This window comes from Drosophila rhopaloa, unplaced genomic scaffold, assembly GCF_018152115.1.
Source record: "Drosophila rhopaloa isolate 14029-0021.01 unplaced genomic scaffold, ASM1815211v1 contig_214, whole genome shotgun sequence".
Classification (NCBI taxonomy): Eukaryota; Metazoa; Arthropoda; class Insecta; order Diptera; family Drosophilidae; genus Drosophila; species Drosophila rhopaloa.
This window is the reverse complement of record NW_025335100.1, coordinates 73,887-89,865: the sequence shown is the minus strand read 5'-3', so window position 1 is coordinate 89,865 and position 15,979 is coordinate 73,887. Positions and strand designations below refer to the sequence as shown.

Genomic DNA, 15,979 nt, shown 5'->3' with positions numbered 1-15,979 from the left:
TCCACCCGGGGGCGCCATGAAAAATTAGAGAGTTTTCTAATTATCAAAACCGAAAAAACTTGGCGGTGGCTAAAATTATTAATTGCGAGAAAACGAAAACGAAAGAAAAGGTGTCGACGGCTCAAATCAATTTCAACGAATGCCTCTATATTTTTCGACAAAGTACTTAGAGCCTAGCTTAACGAAGGTTGGCGAAGACGGGGCGACTTCGCCGAGAGCGAGAGAAAACTTTATTGTGCTCCCGCCTTCGCCCTAAACTAACTTACACTAAACTTCAAGTTTTTTAACAATTTCATTAAAAATTCAAATTTGCGCGAACAACCACAATTAATAACGTTTCATAAAGCTATTTAGAGATTTAATTAACTATATAACTACATACCACTTCAAAAATTATGAAATATTTCGATTATATATTATCAATTGGAACTCTCTTTAGATAATATAAACATTTTAAATCCATTCATTAAAATTAATAATACCAAAATATCTATATATTTCATATTATTAATTTTAATCATAATATATATTTGATTTCCTTATCTATTATTAAATACAAAAATATATATGGAACCAAAAAACAACGGCCAGAATTAGAAAAAACCTATTAACGAAGAAATATTTTTAACAGAATTAAGAGATCATTTAAACGAAATCCATAATGAATCGGGACGAACCATTTTAGAAGGGGAGAGTTATCCAACCCGTGAAACGGTTCTACTTATGGAATTAATAAACAAATTTTTTAACTCAATCTCAGCTATATTGCTCTTGCCTTCAGCGACATTGCCTTGGCCGATGTATAAAATTCTGGCTTTGCCTGCTAAGATAAATAAACCATCGTAAAGTAAACACAAGCTTCCGTCCGAAGCCCAAACTCTGACGTTCGAAGCCCTAAGTATTGCGTTCTAAGTTCAATCATATTGCGTTCCGATTTTCAATCAAAATCGCATCGGTCAGCATAATTTTATTTCACAACGAGATGCGAAATTTTCAGCATAAGCTTTTATTTTAAACAAAAATTACCGCGATCGGTCATTTCTAAGAAAAAAAAAATAAAAGTGTCTTGTCATTTATTACTCCAAGAGGTTGGTCGTCATGGCCTTCGCCTTATATATCCATGATGACATGGGGATATATTAGGTTGTCAAAAAAGTCTTGCGGTATTTTTATTTAATTTTCAATTGTTCATAAAATTGGTTACAATAATGCGATTCAAGTCAAATATGCGCCGTTTTGTTCGATGACGCGTTCCCAACGAGATGCCAACTTCATAATGCCCTTCTCATAGAAGCTCGCTTCCCTATTGGCAAAAAACTCGGAGAGCCAATTTTCACAGGACTCTCTTGTGGCCAACTTCAGACTACCAAGCGCGTTCGCCATGGACAGAAACAGGTGGTAATCACTTGGTGCGAGATCCGGACTATACGGTGGATGCAAAAGAACCTCCCATCCGAGCTCCCGGAGCTTCTGGCGCGTCACTAAAGATGTGTTTGGCCTGGCGTTGTCCTGGTGGAAGACAATTCGGCCTCTGTTGATCAAAGATGGCCTCTTCTGCATGAGTGCTGTCTTCAAGCGGTCCAGTTGTTGGCAGTACAGGTCCGAATTGAGCGTTTGGCCATAGGGGAGCAGCTCATAGTGGATTATTCCCTGCCAATCCCACCAAACACACAGAAGAACCTTCCTGGCCGTCAATCCAGGCTTGGCCACCGTCGCATCTTCGACCACCTCTACACCAGAACGAAAACGTTGAAACCATCGTTGTGCAGTGGAAATGGAAACTGTATCGGGTCCATAAACTGCACAAATTTTATTGGCGGCTTGAGATGCATTTTTGCCTTTATCGTAGTAGTACGGTAAAATATGCCGTATTTTCTATTTATTTTGCTCCATGATTGCGACGCTATAACTAACGAACGACTTAAAAGAAAAGACAATCAATCAAACACGTGTTAGCGCGTGAAATGAGCTTTCCAAAAAGGTATAGTATGACCTGATGCGACGAATAAAACAAGAACTACGCGCTTTCAGCGCCAACTAGCGAAAATACCGCAAGACTTTTTTGATAACACCCTTTGCGTTATGTGTGCGTCAGTCATCCTGCTTCCTGAGTCGCACACAACACATTTGAAGGCGAACGCCGTTTTTAATATCCGTATAGTTTGATTTTACACTCAATTTTTTTAATTCGCGCCTGAATTCTTTCAGTCAATGTCGCTTTGGAATTCAGAGGGACCAAAGACAAAAATATCAAAAAAATATATCGGAATTCCAATATTTGGGCAAATAAAAAATCACGATATAAATATATCATTTTTAGGAAAAAATATCGATATATTGATATTTTGATATATTATCAACAACCCTACTCGAGTCGTTACAACGATCGACTCGCTGTCCACACCAACCACCTAGCAGCTTCCCTGGCCAACCCGACGAGTAGGCAAAGACTGAAGCGAAGACACCCCGCCGATCTCTGGACAAGAGGATGATCCAAGTTCTTAAGCATTAACCATTTACTGTTAATTTGTTATAAAATTTGTTAATCACTTCTGTTATGTTTTCACGTTTTTTGTTCTTTATTATTCCCAACGTATTATAACCATTTATTTGGTTGATCGACGTTAATTAAATCTATGTGTAAAACCAAAAAAAAAAGAAAGGGAAATCATACTTTTATACCTAGGAATCCGACGTCATTCAATTTTTCGAAATTTAGTAATTCAGATAAAAGGCTTTGACCAGGTTTCTGTATAGACAATAATTTTTATTTCAGATAGGAATAATGAACGAGGGCGACTAGTTTTGCCTGTCCGTCCGTATGAACGGTGAGATATCGAAAGCTTTAAGAGTTAAAGATTTAGGATTTAACATGAAGATTCCAAGTTTTTTCACTCAGCGCAAGTTTATTACAAAATGTTGCCGCTCTAACCCCCACAAATCAGCAAACACTTTAGATACCTTGTAGAGGCCAGTTATCAAGCGGAATATGTCAAAACTATCGTTATGAATTAAGCCATTATTATACAAGTAATCAGGGTTGTCGAAAATTTTTAAAATATCGTATCGATGATAATTATTTTTATCAAAAAGAAATTATAATATTTAAAACAGCACATAAAAAAGTCGAGTAATGGAACATTTTAAGTGCTAATTATGACGTCATTATATATTTGAAAACGGAGTTAATATATTTAAGAGCACGGAAGAGAGCGAAAAAACTGGTAGCGGGTTCACACTTTACAAATATTGCCTCACGACAGGAACCGGTTGAGCACAAAAATACAAAATGCGCACAAGGAATACCAATCTTAAATAATTATACTTTTCTCCAATAAGATATGTTACGGATATAAGCCGTAATATGCATTGATGAGAGAAAACAAATATATGTTTATATATGGCAGCCGAAAACATGTAATCGTTTTTGATACCCCTTTTTTTGACCAGAACTAGTATCTGCGCTACCAGTATGGCCCGGGAATTCGAATTAATTCAACATGAGGTGTTGGGGCCAATTGTGGATTAATTCAGTAACACTGATTTTGTGGGGCGCCTAACAAATATACGTTAAATAAGATTTAAGTTCACCCCGGTGGTTTGAGAGTTGAATGCGAGGATAGCAATAAAAACACAAAAAAAGTTTATTTAATTGGCAGAAGGCAGATTTATTTCTGAGTACAGGAGGCTTAGCTTGTTTCCTTATTTTTTGTTGTTTTGTAGGAATGATTTTTGTTTTTTTGTTTCACCTTCCGATCTCCGCCTACTGTGAAATCGTTCGGTACTATGTCAACATCTATGTCGTAATACAAGTGGTCGAGTTACAAGTGGTGTTGGTGCTTGGAAAATAATGTACTAACTTTTTGATGAGGTTTGCACATCTATTATGGCTCTTGACGATTTTTCTCATACTACCAACTAAATAAGACAGAGATCCCAAAAAACAGAAACAGGATCAGAGGTTGGTGATCTCTTTATTTCCTAATTGTCGTGCAAGTATTTGCTACCTCTCGTTCATGGCGTAGGTTAGCTGGCTCTCTTTTAGTATGCAAGATATCATCATGATTGGTCTGCCATTCTTAGAAAAGGTCCCGCACAATACCGCTTGCAGATGCATCGGAAGTTAAGTCGAGATGTATAAACGGTACATGAGCATGAGCACCTTCTAATGCCAAGACGCTTCGCAGAAGCACATATATCAAACTCAACTACCACCTTTTTTGACAGATATTTTCGTTACATTTTATAAGTAGCGAAACAAAACTCAAAACTCCTGCAGTATTTTGCCAGACCGAAAAAATACTTGGGGCTGAGTTCTTGGTTCACCTTACTCCTGTTTTACTTTTTCTGGGTCAGTACTATGAAGTCTAAGAATTCTACACCGAATTTTAATCTTTGTTATAAATGTGTTTTCATGGGCCGTGTCATTGTTTCTTGATACAGCATTAATGAAATGGGTTAGCGGCAAAGAACTAATTTTTCACCATTATAAAGAACAGGGTTTTTTCAAGGTCCGTTTCTGCCAGATATATTTAGTGGTATCATGTTATAAGTCTAGGCTAGTAAAGAGTTTAGCCTTGCCACTGGGGTCATTTTTTTTTTTTTTTTTTTTTTTTTTTTTTTTTTTTTTTTTTTTTTTTTTTTTTTTTTTTTTTTTTTTTTTTTTTTTTTTATTTTTTTTTTTTTTTTTTTTAATATTTTTTATTTAATATAAATTTATTTTATTTTTTTTTTTTTTTTTTTTTTTTATTTTTTTTTTTTTTTTTTTTTATTTATTTTATTTTTTAAAAAAATAAAAAAAAATAATTTATTTATTTAATTAAAATTTATTTTTTTTTTTTTTTTTTTTTTTTTTATTTTTTTTTTTTTTTATTAAATTAGGAAGGTATGGATTATTACGAGTTATTTCTTTTTTACAATTAATAAATTTAAAATATAGTTTTGTTTCAATTAGTATTAGATTAGTAGGAGGAGTATTAGTTAGATTAGTATGTTTACGTCAAACAGATTTAAAGGCTTTAATTGCTTATTCTTCAGTAGCTCATAATAACTTATTGAGGGTTGTGTGGTTTATACACTTTAATAATTGCTCATTGGTTATGTTCATCTGGTTTATTTTGTTTAGCTAATATTTCTTATGAACGGCTGGGAAGTCGAAGAATATTAATTAATAAAGGTTTATTAAATGTTATACCTGCTATAACTTTATTGTGATTTTTACTTAGATCTGCCAATATATGTAGCTGCCCCTCCAACTTTATGGAACAATGAAGCTATGCCGATTTTGCGCTGCATTTTGCCATCGTTTCTATGGCAGCTATATGATATTGTTTTCCGATTTTGACAAAAATAAAAGCGTGATTCTGATATAGTAAAAAATTACTATATCTTAAAAGAATATTTTAATAAATAGAGAAACAGCAAAATACAATTTTTCATTTTTATTTTTTTTTAATTTCTTGAGTTTTCTATGGGAGCTTTATGCTATAGATGTCCGATTTTAATTTAAATAAAACCGTAATTCCATAGCTATATAATATAGTCGCCCGATCCTGCTCGTTCCGACTTATATACTACCTGCAATAGAAACACAACTTTTTGGAAAGTTTCAAGCAGATAGCTTTAAAACTTAGGGACTAGTTTGCGTAGAAACGGACGGACGGACAGACGGACAGACAGACGGACAGACGGACATGGCTAGATCGACTCTCGTGGTGATGCTGATCAAGAATATATGTACTTTATAGAGTCGGAAATGTCTCCTTCACTGCGTTGCAAACTTTTGACTAAAATTATAATACACTCTGCAAGGGCACAAAAATATGCAAAGACCTAGAGGATTAAATAAATGGGTTTCAAATATCCTATATGGACCAACTCTCCCCAAACATCAAACGAAATATAAAGTGGAAAGCTAAATCAGGCATATAGCTACCAATTAACAAACAGGACAGTGGGCTCGCAGCAACGAAGAAAGACAAATACATATGAAGTCCATCTAGAAAACGTCTTTAAACCATTTTCACCAATAAAAAGCTTTGTGTTTCTAATAAACAACATTCCTGAAGTTACCCTGGTTATCATATTTCAATTTGGAAAAGTTACAAGTCATAAAGTCAGTATCTTATATGTATCAATAGAAAAAAAACGCAGAGCAACGGTTTTATCTCCCTTAAAATAATCATGGAATCGCCGAGCTTTGCGTTATATTTTTTCACCATAATATTAAGCAGCAGGATGAAATGGGGCTATTACTCTCAACAATAGACAAAGTTTGTCATCACAATGATCCATAAAGCTGAAAAAAGGAACAGTCCCATCCATCGTAATATAGCCCAATTAGACACCTGCCGTGCCATCAAATATATTTAAAAACTGCTACTGAATAGTATTAAACAACACCAACAATGTTTTCACAAGACACGAAACCGCTAAACATGTAAACCCGATAACCTCAGAGATACGAAATTCTAAAAGACTGAGCAATTCTGGATGTCGACCATTCTTTCAACCACGGTTGGATGGACTGTTTAATTCATAAAATCTACAAGTGTCTAATAAACGCACGTTAAAACTGGAGTACAACGTACTTTTATACCATGCAATTCTTACACCAATTTGGAATATGGCTCAGAGCTGTGGGAAAACGCATGCGCTAGTAACTTATACATAAATAATCCAGACAGCTCAATCAAAGATATTTTAAGCTATAACTGGGGCAACGTGGTTCATAGGGAATGAAAATAATATATAGGATCTGTTAGACGAAATCGACAATATTGAAGCAAGGTATATGATCAAGCTTCAGGCCCAGCGCAGTTTTTAATTTGGAACATTGGTCATACACTATTCCGGAGAAGAGACCCACCCATTTAGAGCCGTTTTCTAAAAAATTAAATAAATATATGAGATTAAGATTTGGCTACTTGTAGTACGCTTCTAAGAGAGGAAATAAAAGACACTAACAATATAAATAAATAAGGAAATTCGGCGGTTCTTTAAAAAAAAACAGTTCATTTGTGCAGTTACATTTTAACATATAACATTTTGATTTTTTATACCCTTGCAGAGGGCATTATAATTTTGGTCAGAAGTTTGTAACGCAGTGAAGGAGACGTTTCCGACCCTATAAAGTATATATATTCTTGATCAGGATCAATAGGGGAGTCGATATAGCCAGGTCCGTCTGTTTCAATACCGTTTGCGAGCTCAGTTTAAAAGCTAGCGTTCTGAAACTTTCACACTCGTCCTAAAACATGTGTACGCAGATCAAGTTTGAAAATCGTACGTCTATATCCTATAGCTTCCATAGGAACAATCGGATATATCTTGCAAGAATTGATGTTATTTCGCGCAGTGTAAAAGCTATTGACATGAATCTTTCCGTTCGGACGTCTATATCCTATAGCTCCCATAGGAACAATCGGATATACCTTGCATGAATTGGTGATATTTCGCGCAGTGTAAAAGCTGTTGACATGAATCTTTCCAAATCGTATTTTTTATACCCTTGCAGAGGGTATTATAATTTTGGTCAGAAGTTTGTAACGCAGTGAAGGAGACGTTTCCGACCCTATAAAGTATATATATTCTTGATCAGGATCAATAGGGAGTCAATATAGCCTTGTCGATATAGCCATGTCCGTCTGTCCGTCCGTCTGTCCATCTGTTTCAATACCGTTTGCGAGCTCAGTTTAAAAGCTAGCGATTTGAAACTTTCACAGTCGTCCTAAAACTTGAGTACGCAGATCAAGTTTGAAAACCGCCCCGATCGGATCAATCGGATACAACTTGCAAGAATGGAAGATATTTCGCGCAGTGTAAAACCTATTGACATACATTTTTCCAACTCTTACTTATTTACGCATATCTCGATTAGGGTAAAAACGCTTGCCGATCAGACATCTATATGTGTATTATAGCTTCCGTAGGAAAAATTGTTAAAGGCTGCGAAAGTATAAATTTTTTTCTATTTTTATATGGCATTTTTGCAGTATAAAAGCAATTGACATGAAACTATGCAAATCTAGTTTATTTATGTATAAATTATTCCTTTCGCTACCTTTTCAATTTTAGCAATTTCGGCAAAGTCTGCATGGGTATTAAAACTTCTGCCGAAGCTAGCTTCCGTCCTCGTTATATTCATAATTTTGTTCAGGGAAATATAATATGTATTTTTCTAGAAAAGCAGGATAAGTAGTAACATTCAAACTTTTATTTACTTTGACTGTTTGAAAGAAGCACATGTAGCCAAACAAGAAGCAAAATATATATAAAAGGAAATTATTTTGATAAGTAAGATTACGCAGTCAAAACTTTTTAGAAAACACACTTGCATGAAACTTTACTGGCTTGAAACTTTTTTTAACGTTAACTAAGATCCACGAAATCCGTGCGTTATCTATGTGAGAGAGCGAGAGGCAAACAACTTGTGAACATTTTTTGTCGGGCCATTTTCTAACCCTGGGACCCAGATCGACAAAAAAAATATCCGACAATTAAAATTAAATACCTAATAGAGCTCTAGGTAACGGTTCGTCCGACCTAGCGAAAATATTAAAAAATGGAGTTGTCTATTGTCAGAGCAGAAAGTTTCTTAGATCAAAAATGCACGGAAAAGCGAAAAAATAACACAAAAACCGCCTGCAAGAATTTAATGCAGCTATGAACTTTATCTTTGCCAAGTTACTTGAGAAAATCTGTTTAGGGCCCTTTCCTACAAATAAGTTTTTGAATTCTGACTGTTTGTCAACAAGCCCAGCTGATTGTCAGTAAGACCGTAGAACAATCATTTCTGATGAACTCTGAAATATCCGGCCACGCAGGAGAGATTAAATTTTTTCCGCTTGTAAACTTAATTTCAATAATTTTTATACCCTTGCAGAGGGTATTATAATTTCAGTCAAAAGTTTGCAACGCAGTGAAGGAGACATTTCCGACCCTATAAAGTATATATATTCTTGATCAGCATCACCACGAGAGTCGATCTAGCCATGTCCGTCTGTCTGTCCGTCTGTCCGTCCGTCCGTTTCTACGCAAACTAGTCCCTAAGTTTTAAAGCTATCTGCTTGAAACTTTCCCAAAAGTTGTCTTTCTATTGCAGGTAGTATATAAGTCGGAACGAGCAGGATCGGCGACTATATCATATAGCTGCGATATAACTGAACGATCCGAAAAACCATAACTTTGGTGTTTTTAAAGTTAAGAAGTTGGGATTTTCTATGGGTTTTATTTTTGGCCAATCAATCCGACATACCAAATTTCATAATGATCGGCCGACTATATCTTATAGCTGCCATATAACTGAACGATTGGAAATGCCATAATTTTTTTGTTTTTAAAATTAGGAAATTGGGACTTTTTATGAGTATTAAGAATGCATCAAATGAATAATTTTGAAGAATATAATTTACAGAATATTCTGCAAGGGTATATCAACTTCGGCTCCGTCCGAAGTTAGCTTTCCTTTCTTGTTTTAAAAGATATAAATTGGTGAAGTAAAATGTTTTTGACAATAAAATAGTTGTTCTATCTTTAAAGATGTTGGTTCAGTTAAGTTTCAGCATGTTAGAAAGAGAAAGCTCAACATTGTTGCTGTGACAACAATTAAGGTCGTCACTTCACATGTGTACACGAATTTATTTTACTTACATATATGTATATCGTTGATATTGTTATGAGAACAAGCACCGAAAAGTGTTACTTACAAAAACAAATATCCATGATACAACTAAGTACTTACTGTCAAAAAAGGTGCACCTGAATTCCAGAATAATATTCTTAACAAACAAATTAATAGAGCGACCACACAAATTATTATAACAATACGCTTTCGTGTCGGAACCATATCAACAATTAAGTATTGTATATTTCATATAGTTCCTCCGTTCCTTTTAGGGATGTCGGAAATATATCAATATATCAATATATCGATATTTTTCCTCTTAAAAAAAATATTATCATCGCGATATTTTTTGGGCAAAAAAAGGCGATATTGATATTTTTTGAGAGGATATTTCCGATATTTTATGTTTGGTCACTCTTAAAGCCTAGTACTCAAATCGACAAACGAGTATGCTATCGTAAAGCCTAGTACTCAGATCGACAAACGAGTACGCTACCGCAAAAACTTTAATCTTTCCAGTGTGACCAGCATATCGAGAGTTCTTCAGAATTAAGCGTGCTACGGTCGTACTGTCAGTCAGCTGAGTTTGTTGACAAATATCGTATTTGAGGGAAAGAGCCTTTAAAAGATATTATCAACTACCTTGGCAAAACAATTCTGCCGCTGTACAAAGAAATTAAAAAACAATAATATTTAAATTTAACAGATGTTTTTTTTAATTTACTGATAATTATTTGCTAATTTAAAGTTCCTAGCTGCACTTTTATTGTGTTTTTCGTAAATTTTTGATCTAAGAATTATTTGGCTCTGAGAAGAGGCACCCCAGATAGTATTAATGTTGTTTTGTCCTCACATGTAAACTCCTGCAATCGACTTTTGTGAGTTTTTTGAGTTTTTCCCTCCATTTCTTATAATGTTCAGTGAGAAGCGCACGCCAAAAGATTAAAGCCTAGTATCCAGATCGACGAAAACCGTACGCCAGTCATGAGAGAGAGCGAGAGGCAAACAGCTGGCGTTCACTTTTCGTCGGGCCTTTTTTTCACGTCGGTCCCCTGATCGACGAAAAAAATACCAGAAAATTCCATAGCGTTGCCACTCTGCGGAAATGAACTTTGGGTAAACTCTAGCGAAAAGATTAAAAAATTTAATTTTTTGGCGTGCGCTTACATTATAAGAAATGGAGGGAAAAACTCAAAAAACTCACAAAAGTCGATTGCAGGTGTTTACATGTGAGGACAAAACAACATTAATACTATCTGGGGTGCCTCTTGTCAGAGCAAAATGTTATTTAAGTCCAGAATGTACGAAAAAACACAATAAAAGTGCAGCCATGGACTTTAAATTAGCAAATAATTATCAGTAAATCAAAAAAAAACAACTGTTAAATTTTAATTGTTTTTTAAATTTTTTGGACACCGGCAGACTTGTCTTGCCAAGGTATTTGAAAATATCTTTTAAAGGCTCTTTTCCGCAAATACGATATTTGAATTTTAACTGGTTGTCAACAAACCCAGCTGATTGACAGTACGACCGTAGCACGCTTAAATCTGATGAACTCTCAAAATTTTGGTCACACTGGAAAGATTAAAGTTTTTACGCTAGCGTAATCGTTTGTCGATCTGGATACTAGGCTTAACAAACAAACGTTATAGTGTAGAGACAAGAAATGTCACTTTGTTATGGAACTGCATTTGGTCCTGGGACGGCGCCGGCTAGCTCCCGAATCCCCAGGGCGGAGTATCCCCAATGTCCCTACAGATTCCACAACATAAACATCGATATACGCGCGTCTCACTTCACAAAAACTATCGCTCATCACTAACAAACAAAACAAACCAAAATGTAAACAATGCAAACAATTAGGAGTGACGGGAAATATATGGTGTTTTGGTGGCTATTGGTGACCTAGCCAAGCACGCCCACCCAACCAAGGATGCCCCGGAGGATTCTGCGGAGGCATCACCCATGATCAGCTGGTCCAAGTCACTCCTCGCGACTAGGACAGCTCCATCTCCCCCACAACGACAACTCACTCGTACATTTCAGTCTTCATGTACATTTAATATCCACAGTAAGTACTGAAGTTAACATAACTTGTTCTCCTAGTAATTAACTCATCTTTCCTTAGCCTTTACGACCAAACTTGGCCACCGTCTACAAATTTACGCGGTCAAAGCGGAAGATTACCTTCCTTTGGCAAAGGCTACAGGCGCCGCGGAAATAATGTTCCACCTGACATGTATTGGTGGAACTCGCAGTGGAACGAGGCGCAAAAAAGGGCACACACTAGGTATGTGTCGGGTCACCTAATCCTGAGGAGCTCCTAGGGAAAAGAAGGGACAGGCCAAACGGTAAGTATTACGCGCTGTAAACAATCCCGCCGAAAACTAATAATCGCGACCCTTTTTTACAGGCAACAACGAGGACAAGAATTGAGGTTTTCGGGTCTAAGTCCGGATAAATTTACAAGTCAACAGGTAAGTACATAAATTTAGTAATGTGCACAGTTAAATTAACGTTAATAATTTCAGCCACTTCTGGGCTAGGCGCCGGGCTAACTATGCCCCGACTACAGCGTACTCTGCCGGAGGCCAGCGCCAATAAGGGCCTGTAACACCCGGAGGAACGGTGGTTAAGGAAGGGATAGATGGCGGTGCCTCTCAACGCCGCGCGCACTGGCAGCCTGACGACCCCAAAGCAGGTGGGTCTTAATAGCCCGGAACGGACTCACCGGCGTGTATAAGAAAGCGTTGGCGGCGTCCGAGGATGACGAGTTATGGTGTCCAGATCTCGTAGCTGGCTCGACCGAAGGTGCGTATTTTCCTGATTTTCCCGATTTAATTTCCTCCAATTTAAAATCACGATTTATTTCCAATTTGATTTTCCAGATTTAATTCCCTCCAATTTGAATGTCCAATTTGAATTTCCAATTAGTCCAATTTTATATGTCCAATTAAGTCTTCTAATTTTAACTTCCAATTTAAATATCCCGGGGCCCTTTGTATTGGGACCCCGGTTGCCCTACGAATAATTATTTATAAATAAAATAAACTATTAAACCTAACACAAATTTTTCTAACACTCACTTTTTTTCTATATTTCGGCACAAACACTACTTCGACATTTTTATGTTCTGTCTGCTGGGACAATATGGCTGCGACTATATAAAAATTTGCCTATCATGCCTATATCTCGCCATATTCCCTTCGCCTCTCTCGAAATTGGGTCATTGGACATATCAAGGCCATCCTAGCCATACCCAGAGCGAACCGGGCTAGTTTAAATAGCTAGATAGCCAAGACATCAGCAGAAGGGGGCGCCACTCCAGTAGGAGTTGCCACCCTCCTACTTTATCGATAGCCCTACCAAAAACGAATACCTCCTTCTTAATTCATCCAGCCGATTCCAACTCGAAATGCAACAACTTGGTACGCATTTAAGTCTTTTACACTGACTGCCATAATTTAGGATCCGACATATGTATTTGTATGTTGCATTTTAAGTTGGAATCGGCTGGAAGAAACAAGAAGGAGGTATTCGTTTTTGGTATCGATAAAGTTTGGTGGGTGGCAACCCCTACTGAAGTGGCGCCCCCTTCCGATCATGCCCTTGGCTATCTAGCTATTTAAACTAGCCCGGTTCGCTCTGGGTATGGCTAGGATGGCCTTGGATTCGTCCAATGACCCACATTTGGGAAAGGGAATATGGCGTGATGAGCATGACATTGCGTAGGTCAGGAATCGGGTTTAGTTGCTGCCGGAGATCAAAGCAATGTAGACGGAGTTCTTTCTATTTTTTTTGTTTCATTTGATACAAGAAAAAGTAAGGGTGCGAAAAGTGCTGGTGACGTGTGGAAATTAAGTGGAAATTTATTTATTTTAGGTCCACCGGGGACCCTAGTACAAGGGCCCCGGCAGGTTTCTTTGATTTTCTTCGTTTTTCGCAAATTTCTCGGAGGAAGGGCAGCTGCCCCTCGTGGTAGTGCTCAGCCACCAACAGCAGCAGGCAGCAGCGACAGCCACCGGAAGCTGCAACAGCCGCAGGCAGCAGCAACAGCCACAGGCAGCACCAATCGCCGCAGGCAGCAGCAACAGCCACCGGCAGCAGCAACAGCCACCGGCAGCAGCAACAGCCACCGGCAGCAGCAACAGCCACAGGCAGCAGCAACCGCCGCAGGCAGTTAGGTTTATTTAACCTCAACCATATTCCAAGTTACCTCGGTGAGTCCGTTCCGGGCACGTACAACCCGAGCAGCGCAGCGTCGCGACCCTGACCGTGCTCCTTTACCACGCGGCCTCTCCCACGTCGCGGTCCACAGTGGCCAAACCAAGGCGTGATACCGATCTCCGGTCCGCCAACTCCACACCTGCAACACACAAATATTTAGTAATTTAAGAATCTGCAATTTGTTAATTGTACTTACCTTTGTTGTCAAATTGATGTGGATTTACCTGCTTCCGTCCTTTTTGCCCCCCGTTAAGTTAGGCAAATTTGCGGGAAGCCTTAGAAGTGAGGGAAACACTCAGGTCAATAGGGACTTTTCCTTATATAAATTTATACATACGCACGTCCCTTCTCATACCTCGGAGCTCCCCAGGAGTAGGTGGCCCCAAATGGTGCAGTAGACCAATCCCAGCCTGCTCAAAGTTTTATTTCCGCGGCGACTGTAGTCAGTTTCCTGACCCGATGGTACTACCGCTGTGACCCCTTAATTAATTTCCAAAACGCTGGTGCGTTTAGGGTCCCGCATGAAAAGAAGCATCCTTACCTGAAATTAATATAAGTTGTAAATATTAAATCGTAAGGGGCAAGTTGAAAATGATGGAGTAAATTATTTACCTGTTGGGGGAGATGGGCCGGTCGTAGACCGCCCGGCAGTAATTCCGGCCTCTGACGATGGGTGGTGCCTCCCTCGCGACACTAGGGACACCACAGGAAGGGTGGGTGCGCTGTGGCAGCCACATCTGATGCCATTTTTCCGTCATATTTGTCCCGATTTGTTTATTTTGGTCTTGTTTACTTTTTCGTTGTTAGAGATGTTAGTATTTGTAGAGTGAGACGTCGATAGTAATCGATGTTTAATGTTGTGGAAGCTGTAGGGACATTGGGGGTACTGCGCCTTGAGGATTCAGGAGCTAGCCGGCGCCGTCCCAGGATGATGCAGTTCCATAACATGTATATTAACTATTTTATTTATTAAATATACTTAATAATTAAAATAGTTAATATTCGATTACATTGATCAAATATTATATATTAAATATAAACATTAGTATACAAGTTAACACACCCAGTTCCCACAAAGACAAATTGTCAAGTTGCAGGCCATATCCGGTGGCCAACACGCGCAGTAAAGAAACCGCCGACTCTGGTCAGAGCACTCGCGGAGCGAGTGATCGCCACCGGCCGGATATCTGCTGCTGACCTGGCGCTTTACTTCTGGCGCTGGGAACACTTACTCAGCGGATGGTCGCCACCGGCCGGATACCAAGTGCTGACCCGGCACTTTAGCGGCAGCGATGCGACCAGGCAAAAGCCTCGAGCCGCGGCCGGACCGGGACCTTAAGTTAGTCTAAATTTGTACTCCGCAGCCTTAGCTGTGTTTTGTAAATCAAGTCTTGTTTATCCTCTACCTTAACAGGTTTAGGAGTAATAAATAATAAACTTAATATCGCACCGTGTCTTTATTATCCTCTGCCTTAACAGGTTTAGGAGAAATAGGGATTAATTAAATACCAAATACCAAACCAAAACAACTGGCGCTCAACGTAACCGATCCCGCGATACTCGGTACCGTGCGAATTACAAAAAGTAATTTGCGATTCAAAAGTATTAAAAATACTCGCGCGACACCGTGCAGTGAATTTAAAAAAATAATAATAAATAAATAATTAAATTGCCTATAAAATACAATAGAAAAACGGCAAAATAAATAAAGCAAATAAAGCATCGATATTGGCAGCAGAGACATATAAAATTAAACGCTAAGAAATCAGCGACGGGAAATAAAGGGGAACACAAGACCTCTCACCCGCCACCCGAGAAACGACAACGACGGCAGCAGCAGCAGCAACGACAGCGTTAACAACAACGACAACTGTAGCGGCGACAGAGACGACTGCAACGGCGGCAGAGACAACAGCGGCGACAGAGACAACTGCAGCGCCGGCAGAGACAACTGCAGCGACGGCAGAGGCGACTGCAGCAGAAAAGGCGGCAGAGAAGGCAGCGCGTGCAGAGCCAACAAATAAAAAATCTCGACGGCGGAGTAACCATAAGAAATGTGAGTAGGCTTCTTGTCTTTTTTTTCACTCGCCAATAAATAAAGTATTCGGAGAGCTAAAATTGCCGGTA

General features: G+C 38.3%; 1 protein-coding gene and 2 long non-coding RNA genes across 4 annotated transcripts in view; 1 reads left to right on the top strand and 2 right to left on the bottom strand.

Annotated features, from left to right (window-relative positions):
* The window catches only part of LOC108047796 (gamma-interferon-inducible lysosomal thiol reductase), a 55,581-nt gene extending 45,664 nt beyond the window's left edge, over positions 1–9,917 (bottom strand). The window contains exon 1 of the mRNA XM_044460734.1: positions 9,743–9,917. Within this exon, the coding sequence (XP_044316669.1) occupies positions 9,743–9,847 (105 nt within the window). The 5' untranslated portion in view covers positions 9,848–9,917. The remainder of the gene's footprint in view (positions 1–9,742) is intronic.
* Positions 9,918–11,305: 1,388 nt separating this feature from the next.
* On the top strand, positions 11,306–12,704 carry LOC108052919. The gene is made up of 5 exons (XR_006417675.1): positions 11,306–11,696; positions 11,754–11,976; positions 12,039–12,102; positions 12,157–12,436; positions 12,514–12,704. It is a non-coding gene; the product is annotated as an uncharacterized LOC108052919 (long non-coding RNA).
* Positions 12,705–13,771: 1,067 nt separating this feature from the next.
* On the bottom strand, positions 13,772–14,938 carry LOC123037900. Of its 2 annotated transcripts, XR_006417677.1 has the most exons (4): positions 14,465–14,938; positions 14,194–14,393; positions 14,049–14,127; positions 13,772–13,991 (listed from the first exon to the last, which is right to left on the bottom strand). It is a non-coding gene; the product is annotated as an uncharacterized LOC123037900 (long non-coding RNA). The 2 variants fall into 2 exon arrangements; XR_006417676.1 differs by having other exon boundaries at positions 14,049–14,393; positions 14,465–14,923.
* Between the last annotated feature and the right edge of the window lie 1,041 nt (positions 14,939–15,979).